At 31.6% G+C, this 16,888-nt stretch overlaps 2 protein-coding genes and 1 long non-coding RNA gene across 3 annotated transcripts; 2 read left to right on the forward strand and 1 right to left on the reverse strand.

Moving 5' to 3' along the window:
* Window positions 1-342: 342 nt before the first annotated feature.
* LOC106708616 (putative nuclease HARBI1) lies at window positions 343-1,734 on the forward strand. Its single transcript, XM_045686226.1, has 4 exons — window positions 343-610; window positions 741-925; window positions 1,214-1,334; window positions 1,446-1,734. The coding sequence occupies exons 1-4, from the start codon at window positions 350-352 to the stop codon at window positions 1,479-1,481; spliced, it is 603 nt and encodes a 200-aa protein (XP_045542182.1). The 5' UTR covers window positions 343-349; the 3' UTR covers window positions 1,482-1,734.
* Window positions 1,735-1,872: 138 nt separating this feature from the next.
* On the reverse strand, window positions 1,873-3,116 carry LOC123723480. The gene is made up of 3 exons (XR_006756764.1): window positions 2,655-3,116; window positions 2,357-2,443; window positions 1,873-2,110 (listed from the first exon to the last, which is right to left on the reverse strand). It is a non-coding gene; the product is annotated as an uncharacterized LOC123723480 (long non-coding RNA).
* A 2,321-nt stretch (window positions 3,117-5,437) lies between these two features.
* LOC123723465 (transcriptional repressor CTCF-like) lies at window positions 5,438-10,626 on the forward strand. Its single transcript, XM_045686124.1, has 13 exons — window positions 5,438-5,459; window positions 5,657-5,796; window positions 6,026-6,202; window positions 6,312-6,484; window positions 6,980-7,149; window positions 7,293-7,429; window positions 7,657-7,807; window positions 7,892-8,058; window positions 8,540-8,676; window positions 8,894-9,128; window positions 9,302-9,515; window positions 10,182-10,345; window positions 10,470-10,626. Exons 1-13 carry the CDS (start codon window positions 5,438-5,440, stop codon window positions 10,533-10,535), a joined length of 1,953 nt encoding a protein of 650 aa, XP_045542080.1. The 3' UTR covers window positions 10,536-10,626.
* Window positions 10,627-16,888: the final 6,262 nt, after the last annotated feature.

Below are 16,888 nucleotides of genomic sequence, written 5' to 3' on the forward strand. Positions count from 1 at the left end.
TGATTGGTTGAGAGACTGATGTCTGACGTCACGCGTTAAAACCGTAGGCAGTAACACGCACGAAAGACGAAAGACGAAGCGTCGTCTATCGTCTATCGTTTTTCGACCAATTCCTTTGAAATTCTTAGGCAGTAACACGAAATGACATTTCCAATCGTTTTAAAAGCGACACGATCGTTCGTTTTTGAGACGATCGTCAAAGGTGTCTCGTTTTGCCGCGAAGTCAACCGAATCAACTTTAGTTAAATATCTTAAACTATTATTAAATATTAAATAAAACTTCTAAAGTGAGAAATCAATTTGGTATTATGTTATAAATGATTTGTTAGTTTAATAAAGTAAACAATTTATGATTTGGCATATTATAGATATGTCTCGCATGTGGACCGCCTTGATGTTAGAAGCTGCAGATGCCGAAGCTAAAAAGATGTCTCGGCAGCGTATGCTTCTACAAAGATTAAAGAATCGCGAACGGTTACTCCAAAAAATTCCGGAGTGGCAGTTTAGAGCTCATTACAGGCTGAATAAGGAAGAGTTCCACTCGTTGTGTGACGAGCTCAGGCACAATACCAGTTTAAAAGGTTCGAAAACAACTTCACTGGAACTTAAGGTAAATTGATTTCTTATGATATATGTTTTTTTTTAATATATGTGTGTTAAAAGGTGATTATGTATTTAATATGATTAATGTTAACTTTAGTCACTTTGAGTCTTATACTGACACAATTATTATATTTTAGGTGCTGACAGCATTGAGCTTTTATGCCATGGGTTCATATCAGAAAGGTGTTGCTAATGAGGTACATATGAATCAAAAAAGTGTAAGTCGGTGTATCAGAGAGGTGACAAAAGCTCTGAATGAGATTACAAATAAATGGATACAATTCTCACAAACAAGCACACAAAGAACTAAAATTAAACAAGGGTAGGGGTTACTATATATAACTTCTGTCATTTTATTTTTATTACCTTGAGCACATACAACTACTTACAAATATTATTTTACAGATTTTATACTAAGTTTAATTTTCCTGGTGTAATTGGTGCCATTGATTGCACCCATGTGGTCATAGTTCGTCCAGCTGCAGATGTACCTTGTTTTTATTACAGAAAAGGCTTTCATTTTCTTAATGTCCAAATAGTATGAACCTTTTTATGTTTGTTATAATAATTATAAGATAAATTAAAGATTAATCTTAATTAAATATTTTAGGTATGTGACAGTGATCTCAGAATCACTAATGTTAATGCCAAGTTTGGTGGTGCAAGTCACAACAGTCATATCTGGGCAAGTAGCAGACTGCAAAGCCATATGGAGGCTCTGCAACTATCTGGCAAGTCCGTTTGGTTGTTGGGTAATTGTATTTTTAGTAGAAAAATATTCAACAGGTGATGTTCTATGTTAAATATTATTTGTAACTTTAATATTACTTATAACATTTTAGGTGACAGTGGTTACCCTCAAAGGAGCTACCTTATGACACCTATTCTGAATGCAGAACCAGGATCTAGAGGAGAGAACTACACTAGAGTGCATGTCAAGGCCCGAAACTGCATAGAAAGGGCATTTGGTTAAATATAGATTTTGATATTTGTTAGGTCAGCGTATCCTTTATTATCAGCATAACATGCTCATAGATTCAAGAGGAACTCCTACAGATGATGCAGAAGTAATTTTGTCCACTGCTCTTACACAACCAACTGTTGTTGAAAACGGGCTGGATGTGATTGTGGGGCGGGCTGGTAGGAATAGACTAATTATTGGCAGTTTTTAGTTTGGTTGAAGAAGCCCACACAATAATGTCTAAAAGTGTATTTTTAAGAAGAAATATGATGAAGATGAATGTTTTGCAAATTAAAAATAAACTTTATTTATATACAATTATTTTTTATTTCAATATTCACTTAAACATTAATTACACAAGTTACAACCAAAACCAATGTAAATGTTACATGTTTTTGCATTTGAGACTGCATCTCAAAGCATAAGCATTACATTAATAAGCCAGTGAGTGAGGGTCCTGGATGCCATTTCCCTCTCCTTTGAACTGATGATGGGGCAGCTATACTCTTGAAGAGGAGGCAACATATATATCATTTTGTTCATCATCTGAAATATCATGATAAAGTTAGTAAATATTAATGTTTAAACTGTATATAATAAGATAAAACTAAACATTAAATTGTATCAATTGATTTTAGTTAATTTATTTTACCCAAATGATTAAACAGAAACATGGGCAAATAAATTGAGGTAGGTACTAATTAAATATTTTTCTATTAATACAGTTACCAACTGAAGAATAGATTTGCATATCTGTTTTCTAAATGAAATAACAGGATTGTAATAAATTACTGTCAGTGATCTGCTCCAAAATTTGTATTTGGATAGATGGTTCCTCAACTGGAGGCTCCTCATTTGACTGTTCCTCTACTGGTAGTCCTAAAATATAAAGTTTGGGTGATGAAATGTGATATTCGTAGCTAGGAAAATGGCAACTACAAAACTATTGTTATTAAATACATGATTCAATAGCAAGGGCACTTGCAAAGAATAAGTAAAATAAAAAAGGATGTGTCTGCCAGCATAACAAACATGCTTCAGAATGAATGTCTTGTTTTATGTTTACAATCATTATTACATTAGAACCAACCTTGATCCATTGCTCCATAGACTTGTCAGGATCACTACCTGCCTTACCCAGCAACATCTTTAATAGTTGGCAAAGTTCCTGGCGCCTCACTCTTCCCTGCGGGGTGTTTACCATTTTAAATACGTTATTGACGTACCTTTCCATAAATTCCACCATTATGGCGATTTGCTCATTGCTTGCGTTTTAAGAATTCATTTTACAAAACGTAAATTGAAACACAAACACTTCACTAAACTTTTGTATTTTTACCGCGAGAATATTTGACCTTTATACGTCAAATTCAAATGACACAATGTTGATCGTCAAGTATAGACAATAATTTGTTTTTTTTGACGATTCACCTTCGTCTGCACGAAAGCGACTGTCGTCTGTTACTGCCTAGCCTTACACGGAAAAACGAGAGACGCTATCGCTTAGACGAAACGATCGATCGTTTCGTTTTTAGTTTTTTACTGCCTAACCCCGCAGGATTAACCATAAACCGTTGATTCCAAGTTCCATGAGAACGACCATCAAAAATCGTAAAGCTTCATAACCGATTTTACCCAACATACCTAGTCCATTGTCAAATTGTCCAACTAGATCAACTTTTATACACTCTTTGCTAGACAAAAGCTATAGACAATGTAAAAAAAACATATGATCTGGCAACATTTTAACTTCCTCTATGCTTTACCTACTTTTTGCTGGTTGTTTAGAGATGGGTCGATGACGAGTTTATTCCGCAACGAAACGTTAATTTGATTGAACTCGTTGATCAACTGGTTGACAAAATTAACTAAAAGTACTTAGAGAAAGAGAAGAAAAAAATCCAGGCAGAAAAAATTAAGACAGTTCTATTTGTATTATAAATTAAAAATAAAACACAAGAAACTATAGTTTCCAAGTTCTAAAAGATTTTCTGTCAGCAATCGAAAACGATATTTTTTTGAAAATCAAGTTGTCAAATTAATCAACTTATGATATTATACCTGGTTCAAATCCAAATACTTAACCATAGATAAAAAGTATTTCACGCATAAACTCGAAAATTCCATAATAGTTATTACTGATAAAACACTTTTTCCAAAATAATTATAAAATAAATAAAAAAAAGATATATAATTAATAAAAAAAAGATTCGGTAAATTTTACAATTTAACCACTGTAGCTCACAATTTTTACAAAATAAATAAAATAGTAGAATAAAGTTATGGCTGCCATTTGTACGATTTGACATTTTGTTTACCTAATTTAGCTTGAAATGAAACGAGGGAGAAACAAGGTACCTTTATATATATATTTTTTTTAAATTAACCAATCGAATAAAAATCGGTTAACCGTTGATACATTTAAAGATCATCAAGTGATGGTTGAACTAGTTCAATGTAACAACGCCCATCACTATTGTCGTTAGTCGTCACGTCCTCATCGTCACCTCACCTCTTCTTTCGTAGTTCTCGCGTCTGCCATCCGCCATTTCGGCGTGACTGTCGCATAATAGATTGATTATGACGCCCTCATTTGGCTCTCATTGAAATTATTGTTACGCCAGGCCAGTGCATAGTGTAATTTCAGGTATAAACTTAATTACCAATTTGTAGATTTTATATACATTAATCGCACATGTTAGCAACGCGTTAGTTTTACCTTCCGTTTGATTAGTGTGTTATGCTATTTTAAAAGCCAGGGCTTCCATAAATGTAAGTGTCGACGTTTTTTCGTCTAAGTAAAATTGCCGATGAAAATAATGTTAAAACATTTATTCCACGTGTTTACGTTCGTTATAGAATGAATTATTTATATAGAGACAGTGAAATATAAAAACTACGAAAAATCTTCGATGGTATTGACGACAGCGCCGTCTGTGAATGTTTTCATCTATTCGTTTTAGATTGGCGCTATTTTCTGATAAACCTGTAATCCTGTGTACAACAGTTATATTTAAGGTAAAATTGTTTTCTGATTGAAATAAAGGCCGTATTTCTAAGTCAACACATTCAATCCATATAAAATGGCGGACGTAGTTAGATTTACTTTCATGAATAAAATGCATTGATTACAAAGTGTACTATTTATGGTGGCAAAACAAGCCAAGGAAATTCTCTAAAATACCGGTTAAATCATTACCTTCATTATTGTGAAAATGTGCTGATGTAACACTTTTACCTCAATAAATTTCTGGACCATTTTCTCGATCGAACTACAAACGACTAGCTTATAACTAAACCGCCACTTTTATGTATATAGTTTAATAGCGGTAAGCTAAGGTAACATAGCTATGTAAATTATAAACATATGAATACCCGCTAAAAACATATAATTCTTTCAGATTGACCACAAACTAAAAATATAACTTGCCAGTAAGAATCTAGTTTTAAAACAACCTTAAACATTTATCTCTAAAACAAACTGAAAACTCAAGAAGCTAACATTTCGTAGTGTTCATAGCAGGGTGTTGAAGATGTGTCAGCTTTATTAAATAATTGTACTTACCAAAGGTTTGCTTGATAACTACTACAAATTTACATAAGGTGCTTTGTTTTGCAGCCATGTCTGTTCCGGAGCCACCCGAGGGAAAAACTCTGTTGCAATCTTTTATAAACAACTTTAATCAACAAAATGAAGCAGGAATTGCTGCTATGCCAGGTATTAGGAAAGGTTTATTATAATATATTAAAGATTCTCAATTTTTTTTCTTGCAGACCTCAAATAATATTGGATTTGATAACCTCAATTTCTGTTTTCTTTACATACCATCATACCATTTTACAACAAGAAGAATATTACCTCTGAACCACACTATGAATGCAGTGTGGTTCAGAGGTAATAACTACATATATCTTACAGTAGTTTTCGGACATCTTGGCGGCGGGAGGACACTGTGCAGCACACCAATGACTTTAGGCCGCCAAGATATTTGAAAAGAACTATACTTTCTCTAACAAAACAAACTATAATGTGCAATTATAAAAGTGCCACTGCAGTTGAACTCCACAGTTATTGTATGTCACATCTTTTAGGTACTAGTAATGCGGTTGAGGAAGTTGCAGATTCAGGCATCGCTTACTTTGTGGATGAAGAAGGACGCTACTACTATCAGCCAGCTGATGATGACCAGAATATAGTATCTTTACCAATGGTTACTGATGAGATTGCTGAGGTAGGTAAAATATTATTTTCACACAAATTACAAATTAATTCAAAGAAATAAATTATAATCTTTTTAATTATAGACTAGCCAGGCAAATAGAAAGCTATGTTGCAGAAGCAATTGTGTCAAAGTATCAAAGAGAAATAATAAATGAAATAATAAAGATACATTTTCTATTTTCCTGGTCTGGTCATATGTACAGTTTTATAAATGATACAATTTAATAATTTCTTGTTAGGCCATACAAGAGGATGAAGATGAGGATGAAGAAGAAGAAGAAGAACCTGCGATCTTATCAGACTTTAAAGAGTACCAGACAGTAACACTGATGCCCTCGGAAAACAGCTCTGGCGGAGTGAGCTATGTGCTTGTTGTACAGGAAGACCCAAAACAAGTTGTTAACATCAACATTCAGGTAGATCATTTATAAACACTAGTATATTATACTCTTAATTGTTTTGAACTAGGATCATTTTGCTATAAGACATAGATTGGTGATAATTAAATTACGTAATTTATTTTAGGGTGAAAAAAATAATGAAGATGTATATAACTTTGAAGAAGAAGATGAAGAGGGTGGTCAAGAGGGCACTGATGATGATAATGAGAAAAGTAATGTGACGACAAGAGGCAAGCACTCGAAATATGTACGCCCGCGGTTCACATGTAATTTTTGCTCATACACCAGCCACAGGCGGTAAGTAAATGTAACAATAATCTATATTTTTTAATTGATCACTTTGTCTGAGTTGACTTCCATATATGTAATATTGTTGATTCTGTGTAAAAGTGATTTTTAACAAATAGTCGAAGTATTTACAATAGATGAGTTTTACTATTCATGTTATAAACCATGATACCAGCAATACATTAGTAAAAATAATGGTTTAAATTTGTTGCCAACAAAAAGATTGCTTCAAAAAAATTTGAATTCTATTGTAGCTCTCACATTTAATACATTGCATGCCACTACCATTTTCATGTATTTGCCTTTTTCAATATTTCTTAATAACAAATTATTAATATCTATTAAAATCTCTGTTGTCCAAAATGAAGGTTGTGTATTATTTTAAATCAGGTGAAACATATGCCGGTTTTGCCATTTGTATGTAATTAATGTACATATATTGTTTTTGATGGCAGTATAATGGCGGTTGGAATTTTTTTGCAAAATACAATTTACTGCTTGTAGATACTTGCTGCTAAGACATATGAAATCTCATTCGGAGGACAGGCCTCATAAGTGTGAAGTTTGTGAGCGAGGCTTTAAGACCGTTGCCTCACTGCAGAATCACGTAAATATGCATAATGGTGTGAAACCACATGTTTGCAAGTACTGCAACAGTCCTTTCACTACATCAGGTATGATTTATACTATTGTATATTACTTTGTTGCTCATATGACAAGAATTAAATCAGAACTTAGACACAAAGGTTTAGGAATCCTATACATTAAATGTGGTGAGTGTATAGTGATAGATTAATGTAAATGGATTTTTTTCTAGGTGAATTGGTGCGCCATATTAGATACAGGCATACACATGAAAAACCTCACAAATGTACGGAATGTGATTATGCTTCAGTGGAATTGTCAAAGTTGCGGCGTCACGTCCGATGCCACACTGGGGAACGTCCCTATCAGGTATGAAATACTTTTCCAAAACACATTAATTTGTGCATAATTTAAATGGCCCTTTACTACACTTACTCTCACTTCGAGACAGATATAATTTTACCCCTTTATATGCTCTACTCTAATATACCTCTATCTAATATTCAGATCATACTCCATCTTTAATTAACGTCACCTTTACAAGGTTTTAATTTTATTTTGTGTGTGTTTTAAGCAAACCAATTGTTTTCTTATAGTGTCCGCACTGCACCTACGCTTCTCCGGATACTTTCAAGTTGAAGCGCCATCTGAGAACTCATACTGGAGAAAAACCATATAAATGTGATCACTGCAATTTGTGCTTCACCCAATCCAACTCATTGAAAGCACACAAACTTATACATAATGGTAAGAGTTTTTAGTTTTAATAATTAATTTTAAATATAAATTTATTTTGTTTAACATTTATTAATAAGCAAGTTTTGTTTATAGTGTCTGAGAAGCCAGTTTATGCATGTGAACTGTGCCCAACGAAATGTGGCCGCAAGACTGATCTTCGCATTCACATTCAAAAACTTCACACTTCGGATAAGCCGCTGAAATGCAAGATATGCGCAAAAACTTTTCCAGATCGCTATTCCTGCAAAGTACATTATAAGGTATGTGTCTGAAGCGAAACAATGTTTAATGTATAAGTTGAAGCAAACAACAGCTGCATGAATATAAAGTGATGGAAATCTTTACGGACATATGTGCGTCACTAACATTATTCATTGTATCTACTTTCATACAAGATGGCACAATATTTATCCCCTTTTTAAAATGAAGTGAATGAGAGGATTGTTAGGGAAACCCATTCGTCTGTCCATCTCTCTATCTAGATCTTACTTTATTAGTTTGTTGGCTATGCCTATGGTGCACATTACATTTTTGTTGGAAATTTAAGAACTATGGCATCCTTGCTGATGGAACAATTTACAGCAATTAACATTTCAAATTCGCCAACACAAAGTTCACATACATTAAAAAATACAATAATTCTTGCTAATTTTCAAATCTTCTTATTCTCTTGAAGTACTATCTGTTAAGTAATCACGAAAAAACTAAATCTATAGTTAATAAAATAAAAATAAATTTTAGACTCACGAAGGAGAGAAATGTTTCAAGTGTGAAATCTGCATGTACGCTTCGACCACGATACGACGTCTCAAGTCTCACATGCTGAAACACACTGATGAGAAACCATTTGTCTGCGACCAATGCGATCAGAGATTCAGGTGATTTGTCTTTACTGTCATTCAAAATAACTCACTGCATGTCAGTGGTCTATATTACTCCTCTAATTGTTAACAAAAACTAAATTGATAAAAAATGGTTCTGTTCTTTTGTCTAAATACAAATCTTTTATAATAACACAAAATAACGAAGTGTAACAAAACATTTTTTTGGATCAAATCAAAAGGATTGAAACATTAAGATAATAATTTTTTGCAGGCAAAAGCAGCTACTTCGACGACATCAGAACTTGTATCATAACCCAGACTATGTACCGAAGCCTCCAAAAGAGAAGACGCACACTTGTCACGAGTGTCACCGCACGTTCGCGCACAAAGGCAACCTCATCCGGCACCTCGCGGTCCATGATCCGGAGTCAGGCCACCATGAAAGAGTCCTGGCACTAAAACTTGGCCGTCAGAAGAAAGCTAAACGAGTTGACGGACAACTCAAGGTAACATATAAACTACACTTGCTTGTCTTGCTTATTTTTTTTTACTTTTCAATATTGTGTGTAACGAAAAGTAATATATTTAAAAAAATATATATATTTATATTTTACAATGGCTGTCAATAAATCGTTTATTCTTGAAACTGCTAAAATGTTTTTATTAATTCGTCTTTCAGGAGGTGCGTGAAGAAGACTCCGACAGTGAGGACAATGATCAGAATTCTGAAATTAAAATGAGCATGAGCAGCAACGAGCTGCAGAGTGAGTATGTGACAGTGTCAGATGGTGACAACCAGCAATATGTTGTGCTGGAAGTTATACATTTAGAGGATGGAACTGAGCAGCAAGTGACTGTTATGGCCCCTGAATACATTGAAGAGGATGAACAAGGTAAGCGCTAATAATCATACATCTTTAAAAGATTATTTATAACTTTTAAAAGGCTAGCCGTTGCCCTTAACTTCATCATAATTAAATCATTAATCATGGAGTTTAAAATAAATTTAGTAATATAGCCTATGTTAACCAGATAGTGTAGCTTCCCCAAAGTAATGTAAAAAAATCAATTCAGTTATTTTGAAGTCTTTTCAATGCAAACAAACAAGCAATCAAATCTTGTCTCTTTATATTAGTAGATAATTACCACTTTGACATATATACATGATTATTTTAAATATAATTATACATTCACGATTGGTGGATGATCATCATATTAAATAGTTGATATACTAATGAAATGCAATACAGTAACAAACTGCAACTGCCTTGTCCCAAAATAGTCTTAGTAATATTATAAATGTGAATGTTTGGATGGATGGATGTTTGTTTGAAGGCATCTCTGGAACAGCACAACAGATCTTAATGAAATTTGGCACAGATGTAGAACATAGTCTGGAAGAAGACATAGGCTACTTTTTAAGATTTTTTTAATTGCACGGACAGAGTCGAGAGCGACAGCTAGTACCAAATAAAAAACAAATATAACCGAGTTATACTCTTCAACTTTCAGTCATGGATGTATTACATTAAACTTTACACAATATTTTATTTTTGTAGTTGAGGAGGAGGAGGAGGAGGAAGAAGAAGAGGAAGAAGATGATGATGATTCAGAAGACACAAAGAATAATCAAATACTGCTGCTGCATGAACAAGAAAAGCAAAAGTCAATGGAGAGAACATTAAAGTTGGAGAATGATGTCGACACATGTTTTGGATTTGATGTAAGATAATATATATTTTTTACTTACTACTATATAACTATCACTATATTTATATTTTAATACACAGTTTTAATATAAATATGTTTAATAATTATATTATAATAATTATAATTAATATTTTCAGGAAGATGTCGAGGATGGAGATGATGAAGTTCCTTACGAAGATAAGGTTCTTATAAACTTAGTTTAGAGAAACATAAATTAGATTTAAATGTCTTAAGTATGATTTTGAATGCACGATATCTCTGTATAATATGTTAAAAAAACAATCCTAGAAATTAGATTCTACACTTTTAGTTCTCAAGTTTGTCTAGTAAACGAAAGAATCATGAGAAAAAATTATGTGGTTAATATATAAAAAAGTTTTAATTCATTGACATCATGGAAAACACAAGATAGTTTATTCAATTTTTAATATTATTAATCTTTCTGCACAGTAACCTGCGGCCCTTAAAATAATTGTTGTGAATTATGTTGTAAACTCTGAAGTATGTATTTTAATTCAATAGGAATGTTTTACTAAACCTTTGCTCATGTTCAATGAAGTTTTCAACAAGATTTAAAGAAAATATGGTTATTTTTTCACGCCTCATACTGTTGCATATAAAATGTCATTTTATTTAAAAAAAAATGATTTTAGATAAATATTGTGTAATAATAAATTGTGATTGTCTAATATATAATAATAATATACAATTCGATGATTTCAATATTTGATGAATATTAAATGTATTTAAAAAAAAATATTAGCAATAAAAATAATTAATATAAAATTAAATATTAAAATATTTGTTTCCTTCTTTGTAGTCGGTGTTCAATTTAGGCTAAAGGTAAATGTTTTAATTTTATAAAATTCGTTATTTACTTACATTTTCAAACTTAATTAAATCCGTCGTAGTAACATTTAATTTTCATTTAGTTCAGTAATAATTATTGTAAATATTTTGTTACAACATAAAGTTCATATATTAATTTAATATTTAGTATTCAAAATTTGTAAAATAGTTCTGTATTTTTACGATTTAATTTAATAGGTATTTCTTCAAATTATCTTCAATGATGCAAATTGTTGTTATATTTTTTTTTCTGTATTGTAAATATATCGCCAAAATTTATTCGTATTTTGGAATGATTCACTTATTTTCTTGTTTTTAAATAGACCTTAATTAACAATGTTTTATAAAATATAAAAACTGTTAAACAAGTTTTAGAATAACTTATATGAACTAGTTTGCATTTCCTATACTTTAAGATATATAAGTTCCACTATAAGTTATTAATATCTTAAAAAGTTCATACAATTGTTTTCTTCACTGTTTCATTTAAATATATCAGGAATTGCACAGACATTGATAATATTACATTAACTAGTTACTTTTAAACTGTAATGTAAATATGGATGTCGTTAAAATATATATGAACTACTCTACATTGAATTTAGTTTGTAACAAAATGGAATACCATTAGATCCCTGTAGTTAGTTATACGTCTTAGAATGACTAATATAATTTTCGATTCACATATCTCTTTAAGAAGCAAATAACAATTTGTGAAATAGGAAACACGTTTTGTTACACATTTATGAATGAAATAGTTTCGTATATTTTTGAGGTTATAAATTCGCTCTTTTACCACTGAAGTAAAACAAAGACGTTAAATTGAATTTCGATTTTAGAAATGTCGTTTTGTATTGTAGGACAATTTTTTCGCCTCGCATTGTTTTATTTTTTGATTTATTTAAAAAAACGTTTCGTACATTTGCCTTTCGCTATGTTCCATACATTTTTTTTCTTCCAGTTTAAACTATACCACTTCCATGTAACGATAAATGTCTTCATTGATATTTTGATAATATTAAAAACCAGTTTTTTTTTAACCAAACATTCAATTATTATTATTTATGTATTAATTAACAGTAGCACTATTTGTTTACGAATAGCCAAAAACACGTGTCAACATTTGCTGATCCGTCTTTTCTAAAACAAAATAAATGGCGACTTAAAAATATAAGATGTGAAATACATTATTTGGATAATAGCACGTTATAAAGAAATCGATATTATTCCTATATGTGACTTGTATACAACAAACAATGATATCTGTGGGCCTACTACGAATATTTGTGACAAGCGCCTACGTATCGTCAATCAAAAATGTCTAAAATGAGATTTTTGTTGTACTACACATCCTATAATGGCGCTGCTCAGATTTTAATATATTTGTTATAATTTTTTCATTTCAATTTAGAGATGAAACACCGACAACAAAGGCCAGGCGTTGGCTGGATAATTTTAAATTGCATTATATTATTTTTGTGTTACTACATTTGTTTTGTTTTCCTCAAACCATGTAAGAATAATTGTAATTTGAAAAATTTATTAAATCTTTTGTAACATTTTTTTTGTTTGCTTTACAATTTTTTTTTTAATTATTTGCTGAACATAAAACCCTAAATTCAATAAACATAACCTTGTTTTCTTAAAGGCATATAGTGTATTGTAAATTATATTATATTTTAATTTAAACTTTTGTTTTATTATTTTTAGCGCCTATTTCTAGACAGGGAAAAAAAATATGACGTATTTGAAACCTGTTATGAATTTATTTTAGAGAAAATGAAAGGATAGATTGTGTGAAATAACAGTGACGGCAAGATAATGAATGAATTCTATTATTTTAAAACTAGTGGTTGCCCGCGACTTCGTCAGTACGAAAAAATAGCCTAAGTTGCTCTCGCATACATCAGCTACCGTACAGTCAAAATTCCATAAAATCGATCGATCTATTTATAGATATTTTTATGTGCTTATGACAGCACTGAACTACGTACAAAAATAATACATTTCAATAAAGGTTCTCGAATGTGTTTTTGGGCCAGAATATTTTTTCCTAAGCATGATTTAAACTAAATATTATGCATGCGAATGTTTGGATGGATGTATGTTTATTGCAAGTACAATCCAAAATAGATCTAGAGAAAATTTGTCACCGAGATCCGGGCAAAATGTACGGTTTCCGTTGGAAAGATTTGTTTTACTTTTCACATAATGAAAGTGAAAATAAATACACAGTTTTTTAATTGTAATTTCACGAGGACGGGCAACAGGGTCATGAATTGATTAAACCTATGCGTAATAAAGGAGTAATGCGATGGAATTTTAAGCTACAAAATTAAAATCATTTTTTTTTTTTGTTTTAAATAACATCTGTTTTGTGGCGATTGTTACAAGAGCTATTAATGAACAGAATGTATGCATTTAACGTTGGCATTTAAAAAAAGTTTTCTGCGTTTTTTTTTTATAATCCGTATTTACGAGAGATGGCATTCCTATAAGGTGCTCATTGTAGATGATTGCACTTTGAGGTGCAGAATCAGTTATTTTAAGGAAGGGTTTAAAAAACAATGCGATAAATATATACAGGCCGGCAGGCCCTTGTGAAATTGAATTGAATATAGCAACTCTAGTAAATTTTCTTCGAAACACATCAAAACGTGGCTATTAGTTCAAAGTTTACAGATCTATTCATTCTGGTATAGTCTTAGATTATAAATATATATGATCGAAGTTTAAGTGGTATGATAAACATCGGTAATGCAAATGTTGTAAATTATTTCTACGTCAAATAATTGTGTTATTGTTTTTCTGTAATATATATGTATGTTGCATTAAATTTATTATCTGTTATTTCGGATGAGGCCAGGATGGTAAATGTCTTGGCTTACATTTGTTTCAGAAATAAAATTTAGATACCTAATTAAATGCACTATGATAAGATAATTATATTAATAAGAATACATATGGGGCGGTATGGTCGTAATGCTATACATAGCGCATTAAAAATATAACTGTTCTTGTAATTTAGTGAGATTTCATCTGTTTTTTTCAAACTATTTATCGTTGGTTTCTGAGACGAATATCTCCGTAAAACATATGGTCACCCCCTCTCACTATCTTTGAAAAAAACAGAGATAATATGTTTTATACCGAAATTTTTGTCTCAGAAACCCAAAATTAGTGCAAAATTGTACATTAGACAGTGTATCATTAGATGAGATGTGTTTTAACTAAAATTAAATCTTGACATATTGTAAATTCCGTATTCTTAAACCGTCTTACAGAATCTATTCCCGGACAATTTTCGTTGACATTACAGCGTTGCAGTTAGCTAACCCTAAACCCCCGCAACGTTTGCCTATTTTTTAATATAATCTTCAAAAAAAAAATCCTTAAGATATTTTAGCGCATTTATAGGGTAATGGTCTTTATTCTACTTTTAAATTACAGTTTACTTAACCGTATGTAATACATGTGTATTAAATATGTAATAATTTCTGAAGCAAATAAAACATAAAAAACTTTGATTTGTACTTTATGTCCTCGCTGCGCCACAACATTTTTGGTATCAACACTCTTGCGCAATGCGCGCCCTTTTCTACAACACCTAATGTGGGACCATCTAGCAATTACCTGCGAAGAAATGCGCTGGCACCTAGACACGAGCAATAGTTTTTCCAGCAATGATATATGTAGTTCTGTTATAGGGATTGCAAAAAAGGTGTAAATCTGGATATAAGTGTTGCTGTCTGGATATAAGTGATATAAGTGTTGCTGAATATAAGATAATCCGTATAAAATAATAATAAATTATTGATTATATGCTTTATTCAAAAGAATTAACAATTCTCAGTCATTTAATACAAAAAAATCGAAAGAATTTGTGAAGATTAACGGTATTGGGACGTATTAAAAAACGAAATCCTCCGTGATTTGATTCTATATCAGCGCTCGAAACAGACTCTTGCACTCCATTGCTAATACAAGAAATGTTTGTTGACTGGGTTTTAGAACTTGTTTCAACTTCCAATGTGAAACTATTACTCTTATCAAAAAAGGAGCAACTCATTGCTTCTATCTCTGATATTATATCTTTCAGTTGTTTCACGCTCATTTTTTGAAAATCTCCAAATTTTAATCCATCATCATCTTCACACTGTTTTTCATTTATCTCGAAAGATGGTCTACTAAAAAACATTATGTAGTTCTATGCGTATATTAAATTACTGTACAAAATTAAAGCAGGAAATACAAACCTATTTGGATTTGCTGCAATTGCATCACAAGATAACAACGCATATTGTAATTGGCATATTATATCGTGCAGCTGGTTATCGTTCATTGTTTGAAAATCACTAAATGTTAATTCGACGTCTTCAGACAAAATAAGATTATATAGTTCATCTGTATTTAGTTCCACACAAGTCTGTGTACTAATAAATTAAATGTAACAATAGCAAACAACAAAAAAAATAAAAATATTAAAAATAAAGGAATTATAACGTAATGGGAAAAACATACCTTTCTTTTTGTCTTAAACTTGAATGGTAAGACGATGCGTCGCTTTCTAAGTCATATATTATGTGTTTGAGTTGCTTTTCGGTCCTTATTTCAAAAAGACTAAATGTTAATTCATCTGCTTCTGCGTTATGTTCTTCGAGGACAAGTTCGCATTGTTCCTCTATATCAGTGTCGCAAGCTTGGCTGGTTACGTCGGAGAAAACATACAGAATTGCATTATTATATTAATTTTTATTAAAATTTTACTGAAGTGTTTTCAGCAAATTATGTGTCCGCAATCAGTAGCGGCATTGGGGTAGGTTAGGTGGGGTGACCAGGCGCCAGAATCGGACATAAAGGGGTGCCTAGGACCTCGTAAATACCTCATAAAAAGGGGAGCCGCAAACTTTCGCCCAGGACGCTAGAAATGCTAAAACCGGACCTGTCCGCAACATGATAGTTTCTCAAGGATTAAATATAAATGTTGATATACGCACCTTTGTTGATTTTTCTTTGTTTTAATTTTGTTTGAACATTTTTTGAACGAAAAGGGTCTATGGTGTTCGATCTTTTCATAATCAGTTAAAGACTGAATACATTCAATCGAATGTACAGAAGTCAGGTTTTTACCACAATTATCAACATTTCTTATGCTTTCTCTGAATTAAGGAAAATAGTTCTTAAAGAAAACTCCTAATCGACTCAACTACGACTAAGTGTTGATTTCTAAGACCAAAATATCTGTATAAAACATATCATCATCCCTCACATTATCTTTGACAAAACGCTGATAACAATATGTTTTATACAGGGATTTTGGTCTCGGAAACCAACGATAAGCGTAACAAATATACTGACTGTTGTTCGTCTACATCTCTAAGCCTCATTCCTCGATGTGCTGACAAGTGGCATTTTATGATTTTTTGCTTTCCCATTCGTGGTTTTTTAATTTTAGTAAATTTATTTCTTTTCTTTTTTTTCTTGCCTGAAAAGTTCTAAAGTACCTAATATTATTATTTACAAATTACCATCCAAGAACCATCCTTTGAACGCTAATAAATTATTTTTACCGATTTATTTGAAACTTTCTCGCACTGCGAATAATTACTTTTAAAAACTTTACGTTTAGGTATAAAATGTTTCGTTGTAGAAGAATTGTCCAAAAGTTCTGGGTCTTCAATTTTTTGTGATACTTTTCTTATGATAA

Source organism: Papilio machaon, chromosome Z (genome assembly GCF_912999745.1).
Source record: "Papilio machaon chromosome Z, ilPapMach1.1, whole genome shotgun sequence".
Classification (NCBI taxonomy): Eukaryota; Metazoa; Arthropoda; class Insecta; order Lepidoptera; family Papilionidae; genus Papilio; species Papilio machaon.